The sequence below is a fragment of the Zootoca vivipara genome, chromosome 7 (assembly GCF_963506605.1).
Source record: "Zootoca vivipara chromosome 7, rZooViv1.1, whole genome shotgun sequence".
Classification (NCBI taxonomy): domain Eukaryota; kingdom Metazoa; phylum Chordata; class Lepidosauria; order Squamata; family Lacertidae; genus Zootoca; species Zootoca vivipara.
This window is the reverse complement of record NC_083282.1, coordinates 34482429-34498633: the sequence shown is the minus strand read 5'-3', so window position 1 is coordinate 34498633 and position 16205 is coordinate 34482429. Positions and strand designations below refer to the sequence as shown.

Here is a 16205-nt window from a genome sequence, read left to right as displayed (position 1 = left end):
CCACCACCACCACTATTGCAAGGCTTATTTCTAACAAGTCATTCCTCCAATATCACATTTTCATCAGCCAGGCTCCAGTTTGAAGGTGAATCTAGCTAGGAGATAAATATTTTGGGTGGTAAAAGGCAGGGTGCTGTGGAAGGAGTGTTCTGAACTCCTTTCTTTACTGAGCCAAAATAGGCAAACTGGTGTGCTTGGTCTTGGAGGACAGCATTGATATAATGAGATGTAAGTGTTGTTGAACCAGTTGAGAGCAGTGGCCATAAAGCTATTATGTTAAATATACATGCAAATTGTTAGAAAACATGGTCACATTTGACTTCAAAAAAGGAAACCACCCCAAAATGAAGGAATTGATAAAAAGGAAGTTAATAGGCAAAGCCAAGGGGGTCAAATCTCTCTGAAATGCTTGGGAGTTGTTTAAAAACACAAAATTAGAACTGGCATGCATACTGCAGATCAGAAAAGGTACCACCAAGGCCAAGAATATGCCAGTATATAAGCAGAGTAAAGGAAGCTATTAGAGGCAATAAGGTTTCCTAAAAATGGAAGTTTTGTCCATGCGAGAACAGAATGGAACAGAAATTTGGCAAAAGAAATGCAAGCAGACAATAAGGGATGGTAAAATTACATAAAATTTTAGGAGCACATTGCTAAAAATATAAAGACAACCACTGCCAACAAAATATTTAAATATATTAGTAGTAGGAAAAGGAGTAGTATAGGTAGGGAGTGATAAAGGAGTTAAAGGTGTGCTGAAGGAAGATAAGGATTGCTGAATGAATTATTTTAATATGTCTTCGCAGCATATATCAGATCCTCCAAGTGTCCCTATTTTAGCGGGACATCACAGATTACAGAAGCCCATTCCGAATTCTGATTGGATCCGTGAATGTCCCGCTTTCCCTGCCAGAGCTGGAGGCGGCTATGGGTGTAAACATTTTTATTTTTTTGCAAACAGAGCCAGGAAGTGTGCACGCGAGTATCACTCTTTACTTTTTCCTATCTCTATGGACACGCCTGTTCCCGGTACAAAGACTTGCTTTGCGAGCAGAACCAGGAAGTGTGCACACGGGGATCACTCGTTAGCTTTTCTCTATGGTGCTAGCCTGGGCTCTTTGGATCCAAGCCTGCTGCTACCTAGACCTCAGGCTCTCCGAGCTGTTGGGCATGTGGCATGTCGGTGCCCAGTAAGCTGCCCGTGAGCAGGCGGGAAAGGCTCTTTGAGGGGATCTCTGCTGGCACCTCCCTTAGCGGGTCTCTCTGTCTCCCCTTCCCCCCTTTAGAGCCTCCCGTGTACTCTGTGTGCCTCAGTGCCAGGATCCCCACCCCACCCTAGTGCATCCATTGATTGCAATTAAGCTGACTATTTTGCAATACAGTACTAGAAAGATCAAAGAAAAGAAAGAGCAAGCTTGCTAGTAAAAATGATCCCAAGCTCTCTCAGTCCTAATTAAAAGTTATTTGTCTAATGGGCATTTGGATAGCTAGTTAAAATACACGTCTCTCATGTATGGTCAGGGAAAGCCCCCCCCCTCCCCATTTTTCTGTGTTAGCAGACTGAAGAAAGTAAGTGCTGGGGGTTGGGGTGGGGTGGGGGAAGAGTGGAAGAAATGGCTGAAGCACTTGGGACCCCATTTCCCCTCTAAAAGCTTTGCTCCTTCCTTTGATCACCATACTGCTTCGATCTTCATATTGTGTTTCTTTTTGCCATTATGTCACCCCAGAGCCAAGGAGATAAGTAACTATACAAGTTTTAGAAGACATCTGAAGGCAGCCCTGTATAGAGAAGGTTTTTTTAAAAAAATTTTTTTTAATGTTTTCTCGTGCTTTTTTATAGATTAGAAGCTGCCCAGAGTGGCTGGGGCAACCCAGTCAGATGCGTGGGGTATAATTATTATTATTATTATTATTATTATTATTATTATTATTATTATTAAGGATGTCCTTATTTTCACCGGAGAAATGTTGGTGGGTATGGAAAAGTGAGAGGGGAAATGCAGTGGAAAGCACAAAATAACAGCCAAGTGCTTGCAATGCCATGTAGCCTCTTCAGAAACATACAGTAAAAGCATGACTGCTCACTAAACAACCCATCTAGAAGCTTTCACTCTTCCTTTTGACTCCCTCTTGAGGCTTATATATTATCAGTAGGTGTCTGGAGGCTTGCAGCCTGTATTGCCAGCACCAGCCTGGCAATACTGTCTGATTACTGGTTGCACTCTTCACATCCAGGTCCCCAAAGTGTTCTAAAGTGTTCTAAAAATGGTGGTTTGTCTACTGATGGAGTGGGGAAAATGTTTAACTTTGTTAATGTTCCCACCCATCTTTTTAAACTATGTTGGTGCTTATCTATTTCTTCTCATCAAAAATCACAGTGCATAGGGGTAAGCAGCCATATTCACCCTGACTCACTTTAAAAGTTGCTTAAAAACATTTGGCCACTGGAAACCCTCTGTAAAGCAACACTTTGCGGCAACTGCTCTTGGAAAGTTTAATGCCTTTCATTCATTTCTATAAAAGGTCTGCCACTTGCACAATTTCTCAAACACCTTGACAATTCTACAGTGAAACAGACATTGTTCCATTGAATAAATGTGGAAGAATTCATTGATTGCCTCCCACCCTCTTTCTACCTGCCCTCCCACTTCATACATTCTTTATGAAATCACATCCATTCTCTCGAATGAGGAAAGGGACAAGAGAATGACATACTGACTGAAATTGCTTGATAACTACTGCTGAAATGAAAGCCTTGGGAGAATAATCAATAAAAAGTGAAAGACTGCTTTTATTTGGTGAGTCACTGAAGAGAAACACAAGGCAAGCAAAACTAGACAGGATGCAGGTAATGTTATAGAAGGGGTTTGTAAAGAAAGTCTTGACATTTTTGAGGGACTGAATAATAGTCTGCTGGACAGCAAAAGGCATAGCTGCCAAGTTATCCCTTTTTTAAGGGATTTTCCCTTATGCTGAATAGGCTTCCTCGCGAGAAAAGGGAAAACTTGGCAGCTATGGCAAAAGGAGGTGGCCTGGAACTTCCATCAGCTGTATGTTTCAGAAGGTATGCTTCTCTCTCTCTCTCTTTAAAATATAAAAAGACTTTATTTCGTTTAAAAATATACATAAAAGACAAAAACAACCAAACAAAACACACACTGATAACACATAATCAAAATCAAATAATGCCAAAATAATAATATCAAATCATAATAAATCATAATGACCCGTACTTAAATCATATATAAGTTAAATCATATTTTAATCATATATAAAGCAAATTTTAAAACAAAAAACCGTCCAATCATACTAACACTCATCGTGTCAGAAAGTATGCTTCTCAATTGCCATTGACAGGAAGCCCCACTGGGCTTGATTGCATTAAGAAGTTACCCATTGGGATGGGATGGTTTCAATACAAAGTGCTTACGAGTGGACTTCAGAAGGGATGGCTTTGCACACTAATCAGCTGATTGGTGCACAGAGCCAGCCCCTTTAAACTTGTTACCTGACATCATAATAATGTCAGGTGATTGACAGATAGGTGGTCCCACAAGGGGAGGAAGGTTCTAGCTCACTAGCCAGATCCAGTTATTCACTCCTAATCTAGGTGGCAATAAACAAATTTCATTTTACATAACAGTATTTTGGGGGTGCCAGCTCCCTCTTTCTGGAGATCCAATGTGGCAGCAGTGGACTTTGGCTGTCAGTTGGAGTATTTTAAGTTCACCTATGTTCAACCTGTGTATTTGTAAATAAATGCAAATATTACAAAATCCAATAAGCCTTCAGTAATCCTTCATTTGAAAGGAAAATACAAACCTCTGGAGCTTGTCACAGCTCAGACAAGCAGAGAGAGCATAACAATATACACAGATTTAATTTATAGAAGTCTAAATCAATCACTAACAGGCCACTGAGCGGAAGTCGTAGTAATGAATATAAGCACTAATAATGAATACATATCTTATGCACTTCGGTGCGCTGCAGGCATAAAAGAAAGCATTACATTTATCCAAATTATCTCAGTAGTTCTTAGTTGCATTCTCTTGCAAACATTTAGCATTTTGCACATAGATGAAAGTGCAGCAGCATCTTGTGCTAAACATTGTGCATGGACTGAAGCTGGGACATAGCAGAAAGCTTTTTCCACATTCACAGACCACTGTATAGATCTCCTAAATGTGTAGATATTGGTAAGAATATTGTCCATTTCAATACCTTTTTTGTGTTTGCTATAGACTATTCTAACAATATATATGAATATTATACTGGTTCAGGAACATATAGAGTTTAAAAACACAATTTTATAAACAAACTTATGTGGAGGAGCAACAGAGGAGCATCTTTTTGTATGATACAATCAATCTGTAAATGTTAATCCATTCTAATAAACTAATCATCATCATTGTACTTGTGTGCTATAGCCCGGCTGACAGGATTTGTTTAGGAGCCCAGAAAGGATTAATTGGGATTCTAATGAATTTGCACTGAAATCACTCAATTTCAGTGCCAGTCTACCATTGTTCTATAGTCCTTCTGCATCACTGTACCCAATAAGAGGAGAACCTAACCTCTATCTGGGTTAGTGAAGCTAGGACAATATAAGCATGAGAATGCAAGAAACTTCTGACACTGTCTTTCATAAAATATATATTGCCTATGGTTATTTTTCTATGTTGGCTGAAAGAATATCTGTATTGCTTTCTCACATCATGGAATAATTATGGTCAGCCTCAGGCTCTGGGATTTTTGTGGGTCAAAGGAATATTAAAAGCTTCTCAATGACAGGGTACAGCTCCCAGGCAATTTGGAGTCCAACAGCTCTTTCAAATAATTGCTCTTCTTTTGATTTGCTGTAATAACAGATGAATCATTAAGGTCATCCTAAACCTAGTGACTTTGGGCATGGTGACCAGTTGCTCTTTGATGTTTTTGTGTGTCACAGTTCTACTGGCTGATCATCATTAACCTGCCTCCATGTTGACCCAGGTTTTGTTAATGTTCTAGGGAATGGTGTAAACCCTCTAGCCACCACTCTCAAAACATTTCACCCCATAGTGACTTTGTTGTATCAATTACCACCTCAACATTTCATCTGAATCTACTCCTACCTATCTAGCAAGTAAGACCTTCCAGTTTCCCAGGCTGCAATGTGATGGTAGGGAAGTCCATTTGTAACTGTTACATCAGGTTTTGTTTTTAAAAAATATTTTTATTAGATTTACATACATATATTCACCCCACCAATAGTTTTTGCAAAAGTTGCAGAGGTTAGCAGCTGTAAGTCAATTGCAATGAGCTCTATAGCTGCTTAAATTGAGTTGATGCCACTTGTAGTTCTGTGTTACTCCCAAACTGAATAATAAGGCCTTGGTAGTCTTGGAAAATGAAGCACCCTAGAGGTATGGTTAGGACTGCAGCCTTTGTAATTTGGCAGAGTTGTAGTAAGGATATAGTAAAAATGACTAAAGCCATAGATGGCAGGTTTAACAGACAGAGCCTATTTCTACAGCACTATCTTTTCCTTTCATAAAAGGTTTCTTAATGGACCACATTATGGCATGCAAAGGAACTCAACTTATTTCAGCAAGTTAGGGCCACTTCCTTTCAGTGATACGGCTGTTTTTGCTTTTCTCTTTCTGCAGATGGGCCACCTATTGCCACCTTTAGGCTGCAAATCTGTGCAGTCTAAAAAACCCGTTTAACTCAGTAAGACTTACTTTTTAACTAACATAGCATCCAGTGTTTTAACACCCACATGTACCTCTATGCTATTGTTGGACAGATCCCCATCTACTTCGCTCTTCCTTTAACATTCCAGTTATCCTGATTACAAACTCAGGGTAGCGCTAGGCTTCCCTTCCCCTTCCTTTGGTTGTAGTCTCTCTCTCTTTCGCCCCTTCCTAAAACAAGGGAAAGAGGCGCGCGCGGGGGGGGGGATCTGGGAGAACTGGGACATGAGAAAGTGCTGGAGTCAAGAGTGGAAGATGCATCACATACAGGGCGTGGGAGGGAGCTGGAAAAACTTCCGCTTTTGTGAAATTCTGCCGGCTGACTTAAAACGGAGAAACACTCCTGGGTTGTGGAACGCGGAGCTCTGCTGCTTTCACCGTCGGGATTCAGTAGGGCTGCTCCTGTTGTCGAGCACCGCGTCCCCTTCCTGCATGACCATTGAGATCGACAGTTGCATGGCTGGCGATGCTCTATGTGCGGAGAGGAGAAGCCCAATGGCAACGGAGGCACGGCTAAGGCGCCTCCCGGATTGCTTCCGGGCACCAGATCTCTGGAAAGCGATGTGCTCCCTAATGGCCAGGCCCTGGCTCTCGTCCGTGGAAGGCGAGGCGTGCCTTGCCCAGGCTGCTCCAATCGCTTCCAGGCAGAGAGGCGGGGAGGGAGGCGGGGAGGCTGCCACCGCGCGCGCATACACCCACCAGCTCGCTCTCGAGGAAGGCCCTGCTGGGGCTGCAGCCCCCTTTCTGGGCGTGTGGCTGCCTCCGCCTCTCGGGGAAGGTTATGCACTTGTGATTCCCTTTCTTCCTCCTCCTCCTGCCGCTTCCTCCTTTATGCCAGTGGAGACCCTCTGTGCCTGACTAGCCCATGAGCCTCCTCGGGAGCTACCGGAAAAAGACCAACAATGATGGCTATGAATCTTTGCAGCTCGTGGACAGCAACGGTGACTTCTGCGGCAGCCGGGAGCGAACCGGCGGTGGCGGAGGCAGCATCAGCAAACAAGGGGTGATCCCCGCGGTGGTGGCGGCAGCAGCAGCAGCCCGGAGCCCAGCGCGACAGCAGCACCAGCCGCTCGACTGCAGCACCATGGACAGCTCAGGTAGCGGCTTTAACTTCTCGGCCGGGGAGGGGAAGGAGGCTGTGGGTGATGGGAGGCTCTGGTTACAGCCCCACCTTTCTTCCCAGCAAGATCTGAGAGGCCCAGGCGTGCTGGTGCTGGGAGGAAGGCAAGGCTGGCCGGGGTCCAGGCCATCCTCCGGTTTCTGAGGCAAGGAAACCTAAGAGGGCTCAGTGTTGCAAATTTAAAGAGCTTTGAAGACCAGCTAATGAGGAAAGGTATCCCAGCTGTCACTCTCTTCTGTTAATTGATGGGGAAAGGAGTGAGGAGAGATGCAAAGGAACTGCTGAGGTCAGTGTATTGTTCTCAGGATGTGTGCTAAGTGGGCATGGAGGGAAGATGGCTTAGGTTTCGTTGGCTGGTGGTGTGCCTTATTAACATAAGTGAAGAAATCACAGTAAACTCAGGGTGATCATAGGAAGAACGAAAACGTATTTTTCAGAAAGTATTGGGTCCATGTCTAGTTTATCTTATGGTAAACATGCTTAAGAGCAGTTTTAAAGTGGTCACATTATAACAGTGGAAAAAGTGCTCTGGGTCATTGTTTAATTGGGGTAAAATACAACTGAATATCAGATGTGGAATACATGTTGATGTTGTATTGGAAATGAAGGCTACTAAACAATGGCTTATTTATTTCTGCAAAAAACTATCCTGAGTGGCTTGGCCAAAAGAGTTCTTTTGTTATCTGTAAACGCTAACAAGCATGCTAGTATTGTCTCTAGATCTATTGATAGGGAACAACACAAGAAGAAATTAGAAAACACTGCTTTATTGGCAGGTAAATAAAGTTGTGCCCCTCCCAATAGCAAAGGGAAGGAAAGCTTGAATGTAATTTTGCTGGAATGACCAGTGGAATTAGACTGGCATGCTGCATGAGTTGGGCAACTACCCCCACCCCTTGCTAAATCTTCCAATTGTATAGCCAGATGTGAAGTAATGAGAAGCTATGCACTTCAGGGGTCCTGGTTCAGATTAGCCTGGATTGCTGAGAGTAGCTATTGATGGATTATCAGCTATGTACTGAAATGTGTGGATGGATGTGTTCCTTCCTCCTCCTCCTCCTCCTCCTCCTCCTCCTCCTCCTCCTCCTCCTCCTCCTCCTCCTCCTCCTCCTCCTTCTTCTTCTTCTTCTTCTTCTTCTTCTTCTTCTTCTTCTTCTTCTTCTTCTTCTTCGTATTTCAATACTAATGATACCAGCTGTGTTTGCTAACAATTTTATCCATAGCTGTTTCGTTTTTGACACTAGCTTCCTTTTTCCTCCAGAGAACATCTTCTTGATGTATAAGCAGTTTCCACAAAGTGATGTGCTGCCAGTCCATTTAAAAATATATTCTCATATCCAGTGAAGTGGAATCCCAAAGCACAACTGTTAGAGTGAGAATCTAATAGTCTACAAGTACTTAGTCCCCATCCTTGAATTTATGTGGTGTGATTAACTTGGTTGATATAAAGAGGATTGGACTTGAGAACTGGTTTAGTCATTGTCTCGGGGTTGGGGGTGGAATTCCAGATACTTTACATGGTATAAGAGTAGTACACATGATGAACCATATGACCTGAATTGGGAGTCTAGTTTATAATACAACACTACTGAACTAATGGTTTATTTTAAAGAATAGGCTCCATGTAGGTTTCAAAATAGTGGAAGAAGAACTAATGCTTCTTTTCAAAACTATCTGCCAAGATTACTCCTCTTCCCCCAATGAGCTGAACAGATGTTAAATGGCTAGGCCTGATGGGAGTTGTGACATAAAGTACTTGGAGGACACCAGGCTGGGGAAGACTAGTATAGTCACACACAATGCATTACCTCCACTTACATGCATCAGTTCGTTTTAAACAAACAGGTGTGTTTAGTGTTAGTGTGCACCCACAATGGCATAACTTTGATCTAAGAAAACTTTGTCTTGGTATTGTAGAGTTAAGGAATCTTTTTTCCTATGTAATTGTTACTGATCAGAGAAGGATGTAAGGGGTAATGCTTCTGTTTCTCTTGGAATAGAGGAGAGGAGAAATGAGGTCTGTGCAAACTCATAAATTGTGCTGGACTTTCCAGGTACAGTTCAATCCTCTTGACCCTTGCCCATCTTGGCTTCTTAAAGCTAACCATAGGGGATTAATAGGGTCCAGGGAGTGACTGGTGCTTCATTGGAATGGCTGAGGAACCATTTGTCTAGAACAGGGGTGGCCAACTCCCAAGAGACTGCGATCTACTCAGAGAGTTAAAAACTGGCAGTGATCTACCCCCTTTTGGGGGGTTCAGGTCAAGGTTGTTGAGCTTTTTAGGGAGGAGGAAAGCCCTGTTTTGGGGGGTTCAGGTCAAAGTTGTTGACCTTCTTTTAGGGAGGAGGAAGCCACATTTTTTTGGGGGGGTGCATGGCAAAAATGTTGAGCTTTTTTTAAGGGGAGCTAAAGTTGTTGAGCTGCTTTGGGGGGAGCCAGTGATCTACCACAGATGTCCAGTGATCTACCGGTAGATCACGATCTACCTGTTCGACGTGCCTGGTCTAGAAGTAGGTGGTGGTGTGTCCACTCTTTAAGAGAACCTCCCTAGACCTGGAAGTCAGTGGCAAATATCCTCTTTTTGGAGAGGTGCTTAAGAGGATCATTGCAATTGAGCTTCAGACATGCTTGGAGAGAAATGAATCCATTTCAGTCTAGCCTCAGGCCCATTCATGGCCCTAAACTGTGTTGATCACAGTGGTTGATACATTTGTTAGAAAAGAGATGGAGGGGAGTGCAATCCTGTTTATTCTTCTTAGAAGCTTTTGATACCATTGACCATGGCATCCTTCGGGAACAACTCAATGAGGTGGTGTTTGAGGGCACTGTATTTCAGTGGTTCCGCTCCTACCTCCAGAGTCATTTCTAGAAAGCATTTATGGAAGGCCACAGACACCATTGGAGTTTTCCTGTGGTGTTCTGTAGGATTCCAACTTGTCCCCCATGCTATTTAACAGCTATATGAAGCCCCTGGGAGCTGTCACCAGCAGTTTTGGAGTGAAGTGTTACCAATATGTGGATAGCACTTCTATCTCTCTGTTCCATCTGAATCAAGAGAGGTGGTTGAAGTTTGAACGCAATGATGTGGGCCAACAATTGGAAACTGAAGCCTAAAGGACAAAGGTGTTATGTGTTCCAAGTCTTGAGCTGAAGAGGTTCTGTACAGGGTTGCACTCCCCTGGAAGGATCAGGCTTGTTGCTTGGGGGTACTCAACAACCCAGTGAAGTCACCTGAGGCCCAGGTAGCCTCTGTGGCTAGGAGTACCTGTTTCCAGCTCCAGCTGGTTTGTCAGCTACACATTGTGCGTTTCACCTTGATCTGGTGACTTCCACATTGGATTATTGCAGTGCTCTCTATGTTGGTCTACCCTTGAAGTCAACTCAGAAACTTCAGCTGGTTCAAAATGTATGGACCAGATTGCTGGCTAGAGTTTCCTTTAGAACTCTTGTATAATCCCTATTTTAAAACAGCTGCACTAGTTGCCATTTTGTTTCTGGGCCTAGTTCAAGGTGCTCACATTAGCGTTGAAAACCCTACATGACTCAAGTCCAAAATACCTCCTTTCCTGTAGCATTCTAATATTGCCAGAGGATACCTTTTTGGTTGTTTCACCACCCACAAAATCTCAGCAGGTGACACCCCGGGAGAAAACATGCTCTGTGATAGCCTCTGAGTTTTAAAATTTCCTCCTCACAGAGACGTATCTGGCACCTTCACTATGAAGCAGGCTTCCTCAAACTCGGCCCTCCAGATGTTTTGAGACTACAATTCCCATCATCCCTGACCACTGGTCCTGCTAGCTAGGGATCATGGAATTTGTACGCCAAAAAACATCTGGAGGGCCGAGGTTGAGGAAGCCTGCTATAAAGCTTTCAGTGAATGCTGGAGACATACAACTTTACTCTGGCCTTTGACAACTGAGAAGTGTGTTTCCAGAAGACATCCTATTCCTGTGACTATAATTTGTTTTAGCAGGTTTTATTACCAAATATCCAGATCTGCAAAACAGACATATTAAACACTATTGTATCGACTCATTTAAAATGAGAGGAGGGGGTGTAACTTACTCTTACTTTGTTGTTCTGTATAATCCAGTATTTGTATTTTATAAATTAATTAAATATTATTTAATTTACTTAAAAGATAATAAAGAATTTTAAATTTTTGTAACCTGCCCTGGCACTTGCTGGTGAAGGCAGGTAATAAATGTAATAATGCTGATAATACAATCCTAGAAAAATTAACAGAAACCAGTGCAAAAGTTGGCTTAATTTTTCATTAAGAGCATTTGCCACTGAAATTAAGTAAAAGGTAAAGAGGAAAGCCACAGGGGGCAAAGTTTTCAAATACTGAATCTGCAGCTTTGAAATCTGATGCTTTTGGGTTCTGAGGAAACAAGCAGGACACCACAAATTAATTGGCGTCAGTGGCGGAGCTTCATGCTCTGGCACCGGGGGGGGGCAGGGCGGCGGCGAGCAGGCAGGAGCAGGGTGTGTTTCCTGGGGGCGGGGCACCCAGCACTCCCCCACACACTCCTCTTCTTCCACCAGTGATTGGTGTTCCCTGCATTAAGGAAAATACACTCTCTTTCTTCCTCCACCCTAGTTCACTATTCTTCTGTCCTCTGCCCACGGGTAAACATATCTGTAAGGTATAATGTTTTTGAGTATTGCATGTATGTGTCTGTATAACTGCAGATCTATAAGCTCTAAGCTTCAAAAGAATATAGGAATCAAGTGCGCTGGCACTTGATAAATGCCACAAAGTAGTATCCACACACTGGGGTAAAATGAAAGGAAAACCTGAATATAGATTAGTCTAAAGACATATAACATGCCCTATGAACTTGAGGCAGGTAAAGAGATCTTAAAATTAAAATACATATATGCTTCAATTTTATGAGAATATACTTAGGCTCATAATTTCGTGGACCTCTGAGAACAGGCAATTTCAGGCCAGCCTTGGGAGAACCTCCGTGTCTCCTTGCTGGTTATATTTTTTGTCTTGTGCATTCTAGAGGTGGCTGAGTTGTGATGGAAAACATGACAGAAATCTTTTAATACCTTTTTGTCCCAAGACCACAACATTCTAAATGGCAAATCCAAATACAGTTAATAATAAACATAAGACCCCTTCTGGATCAGGCTAAATGATTGTCTAGCCCAGCATCTTTTCCCCCCAGATGGCAATGGGAAGCCCACAACTGGGACATGAGGGTAATACAGTTGTACCTCTAGTTGCGGACACGATCCATTCCAGGGTGCCATTCGCACCACAAACCGCAACTAGAGTGGCACTTCTGCGCAAGCGCAGAGTGCAAGATAATGCTTCTGCGCATTTGCAAAGCGCACAGAACGCTTCTGTGCATGCACGCGTGGAAGCCGAAAAGACGCAACATGAACCTAATGCAACATGAGGTATGACTGTATCAACTTCCAATGCTGTTCTTCAGCAACAGGATTTCAGAGGCCCATTGCCTCTGATCTTGGAGGTAGTCATTTTGGTTCTTTTAAAATTATTAGATAGATTTCTAGTACACTGTTTAGTGTTTATTTTCCTTAGATGGCTTACAAGAGATCAATAAACTACATTAAAATTCAAGGCTTGAAAAGCAGTAAACAACTGAGAAAATTAAAATACAGTAGTAGATAAAATGGTCATCAGTGGTATGCAGCCATCATGGCTAGTAGGCTTTATCCGTTGTGAAATTGTTTAATCTAAGGTTACCAGATATTTTTCAATGAATCCGGGGACACTTTTCAACTTCCGTAGGAATGATAGGATTTTGTCTGGGGACTGATTTGTAAATCCGGGGACTGTCCCTGGGAAACGGGGAAGTCTGGTAACCTTAGTTTAACCTAGGTTGGAGGCCATTACCACATTTTGTGACAGTGAATTTAATAATTTAACTACTTGCTGGAAGAAGTACTTCTCAGTCTTCTGCCATTCAGCTTCTTTGAGTGACCCAGTTCTAGTATTATTCAGAGAACAAAATTTTTTCTCTGTCCACTTTCTCTACAGACATAATTCTATGCACCACTATATGCCTCCTTTTTTTGCCTCTCTACCAAGCTAAAAAGCCTTGTGAGGACAATGATGCTGTCAGTACAGATTCTAAGAGTGCCATCCCATATACTTCGGTTTGGAAGCAAGTTCCATAGAACTCAGTGAGACTTTCTCCTTGGGAAGTAGGTGTAATATTGCAGTTTTAATCATGGGTAACATATTACTAGAAAACATTGCCATTGAGAGGCAAACCTGCCATGCTATGCATTGTATGAAACTGCAACTGTTTTGAATTGGCATTTATTTAGTTTTAAAAGTGTGTGATACTAAGCAGCAGAATTGGGGGAGGGGGTGCCTGTTCTAGATGGGGTAACACTCACTCCGAAGGAACAGGTATGAAGTTTAGGAATGCTCTTGGGATCATTTTTGCCCATGGAGACTCAGGTGACCTCAATGGTGAAGAGTGCTTATCAGCAGCTTTGGCTGGTATGTCAACTATATCCTTTCCTGAACAGGGATAATTTGGCCACTATGTGTGCCTTCCCTCATGGCTGGTCTGGAGGCTGCAGCTGGTGCAGAATCCCACAACCCCAGTGGTGAGTGATGCCCCTCATCAAGCTCATATCAAACTAGTGCTAAAAGATATGTACTGGATGCCTTTAATCACTGAACCAGCTTTAAGGTTCTACTACTAACATATAAGACAACATCTTAAATATCTTAAAAAGCAGAGACATAACCTTGGCAACAAAGGTCCATATAGTTAAAGCTATGGTTTTCCCAGTAGTGATGTATAGAAGTGAGAGCTGGACCATCAAGAAGGCTGATCGTCGAAGAATTGATACTTTTGAATTTTGGTGCTGGAGGAGACTCTTGAGAGTCCTGTGGACTGCAAGAAGATCAAACCTATCCATTCTGAAGGAAATCAGCCCGAGTCCTCACTGGAAGGACAGATCCTGAAGCTGAGGCTACTGGCCACCTCATGAGAAGAGAAGACTCCCTGGAAAAGACCCTGATGTTGGGAAAGATGGAGGGCACAAGGAGAAGGGGACAACAGAGGACGAGATGGCTGGACAGTGTTCTCGAAGCTACCAACATGAGTCTGACCAAACTGCGGGAGGTAGTGGAAGACAGGAGTGCCTGGCGTGCTCTGGTCCATGGGGTCACGAAGAGTCGGACACGACTAAACGACTAAACAACAACACTAACATATAAAGTCCTCAACAACTCTGGACTAGGTTACATTTCCCCCTTCGCTGTCTGGTAAGGGCATTAATATCAATTCTAATCCATCAGGAGCTACATTTCTGTATGCATACAAAATTCCATAACTGCTGTGTGTGGTGCATATGTAGGCCTAGCAGGACACAGATTAACCCAACTGTAGCTAGAAATTTCCAAACCCACTTCCTCTACGTAGCTTCCATTGTCTCAACCATTTTGGTACCAGTAAGAGGAAAGTGCCTCTGACTTAGCCTCCTGCAGATTCCTTTCTCTCCATGGAGAACTTTGTTCCCTCCAGGTATCTTGTGTCTTTCCATCTCCCTTCCCTGCTTTTAGCAGAAAGGCAAGATGGGATCTCACCCCAGAATGCGGTGATCAATACCTAATGATCAGTGGATATTAAGGGACTTCTGAACATCAAAAAAGGACCAACATACTACAATTATGTCCATTTCAAATTTATTGTATGCATACTGCATAGCTAGTATACTTTCAAAGTAATCAAACTGAATACACCAGGATAATGAAAAGAGGCATGTTACATGAAATAGATAGCAATGTTTGCTTGAATATAGAAGCCATGTGGTGAATATTATACAGTTGTTTAAGCTGCAGCATTTGTTCTGCAATAGTTTGTACACCACTGGTGTGTGTGGATGCATTGTTCAAATGACCACTAGCAAAAATGCTTCTGACCCCAAATTGCTCCTGGGATAATATATTTTCCCTGCTCTCAAGATTTTGCATTGTAGGCTATTATCAATTCTTGCAAACCTTCATGCTTAAAAAAATACATGAGAATATCTTCATTTTTATTATTTTCATCCATTTAGCTATTCTAATTTTAAAAATGTCTATGGTGAGCTACTCTATGAAATTTATAGGAATTGTATACCAGTTCTAGTACTTCTATGAATTTAATTATCTTCCTTTTTATGATAAAGGCACTTGCATATTTCCAGTTTATTACTTCTAGCAATACGTCTTCTGCAAGCCTTGCTAAAAAGTCTAATAATTCAGTTGTAATAACTAGACAAATGAGAGTATGTAGAAGACTGTACAGTTCTTTACCAGCAGTACTTGTCAGATTATGAACTGGTATGAAAAAACATTCTGAACTGGTATGAAAAATGCCAGCATAATCCAAAACTCTGAATGAGGGAGGTTTTATGTACATGTTAAACAGCATGGAGGATAAAATCAAACCATGAAGAACCCTACATTGAAGGCTCCATGGGGCCAAAGAGCAGTCCCCAAGAAGCATCCTCTGGAAATAATCATCCAAGTAAGAAAAGAACCATCGCAAAGCATTCCTACCCACTCCTAACTTGGACAGCTGCTCCAGAAGGTTACCATGGTTGATAGTATCAAAAGCCACTGAGAGTTTGAGGAGAATTATTAGGGACACATTTCTGCTGTCTCTTTCCCAATGGTGGTTATCATACAGGGTGACCAAAGCAGTTTCTGTGCCAAAACCGGGCCTAAACCCCAATTGAAATGAATCTAGAAATGCAAAATATCACTTTAAGTTTGCTTTCTGAAACTTCATAGCTGCAGGGTGGACTATGAGAACAAACATCCTCTATTTGATTGACAAAACTAGATTCATTTACCAAACGCTGACCATTCAATTAGTCCAAAATATCTTCAGACCAGGAAACATCAATGAAGATAAGACCCTTGGAGCTGGGTTTCTCATAGGTTAATCTCAAGAGCTAGCAGTGATCAGCTGAAGTAAGCAAAATATTATTTGTTTTTCTAGAAGTTAACATCTCTTGTCTTTTTATATTTGCTTTTCAATAAGCCAAGAGATATCTCTGTATCAGTGAAAACAAAATAAACCAAAACAATCTGTTAGACAATGTCTGGTCTGTCTTTCTCCTTTTTAAAAACAGAAGAGTCCATTTCATAAGCCTCTTTGTTTCTAAGAACTGAATAGCACCACCAGATCGCTTGCACATCTTTTGCCATTGCATCATTAGTGCTTATTTTTATACAGTTTTGCCCTTGACTGTGTTTCATATTGTCGTCGTTTAAATGACAATTCTAAGCACAAATTTAATTGCTTTTCTGCTAATGAGATAATACTTTGAAAAAGTAAATAAATAAAAGATTTTA

At 42.1% G+C, this 16205-nt stretch overlaps 1 protein-coding gene across 1 annotated transcript in view; it reads left to right on the top strand.

The window, feature by feature from the left end:
- Window positions 1-6401: 6401 nt before the first annotated feature.
- DNAJC6 (DnaJ heat shock protein family (Hsp40) member C6) overlaps window positions 6402-16205 on the top strand; it is a 40620-nt gene continuing 30816 nt past the window's right edge. Inside the window, exon 1 of the mRNA XM_035124237.2 lies at window positions 6402-6832. Within this exon, the coding sequence (XP_034980128.1) occupies window positions 6601-6832 (232 nt within the window). The 5' untranslated portion in view covers window positions 6402-6600. The remainder of the gene's footprint in view (window positions 6833-16205) is intronic.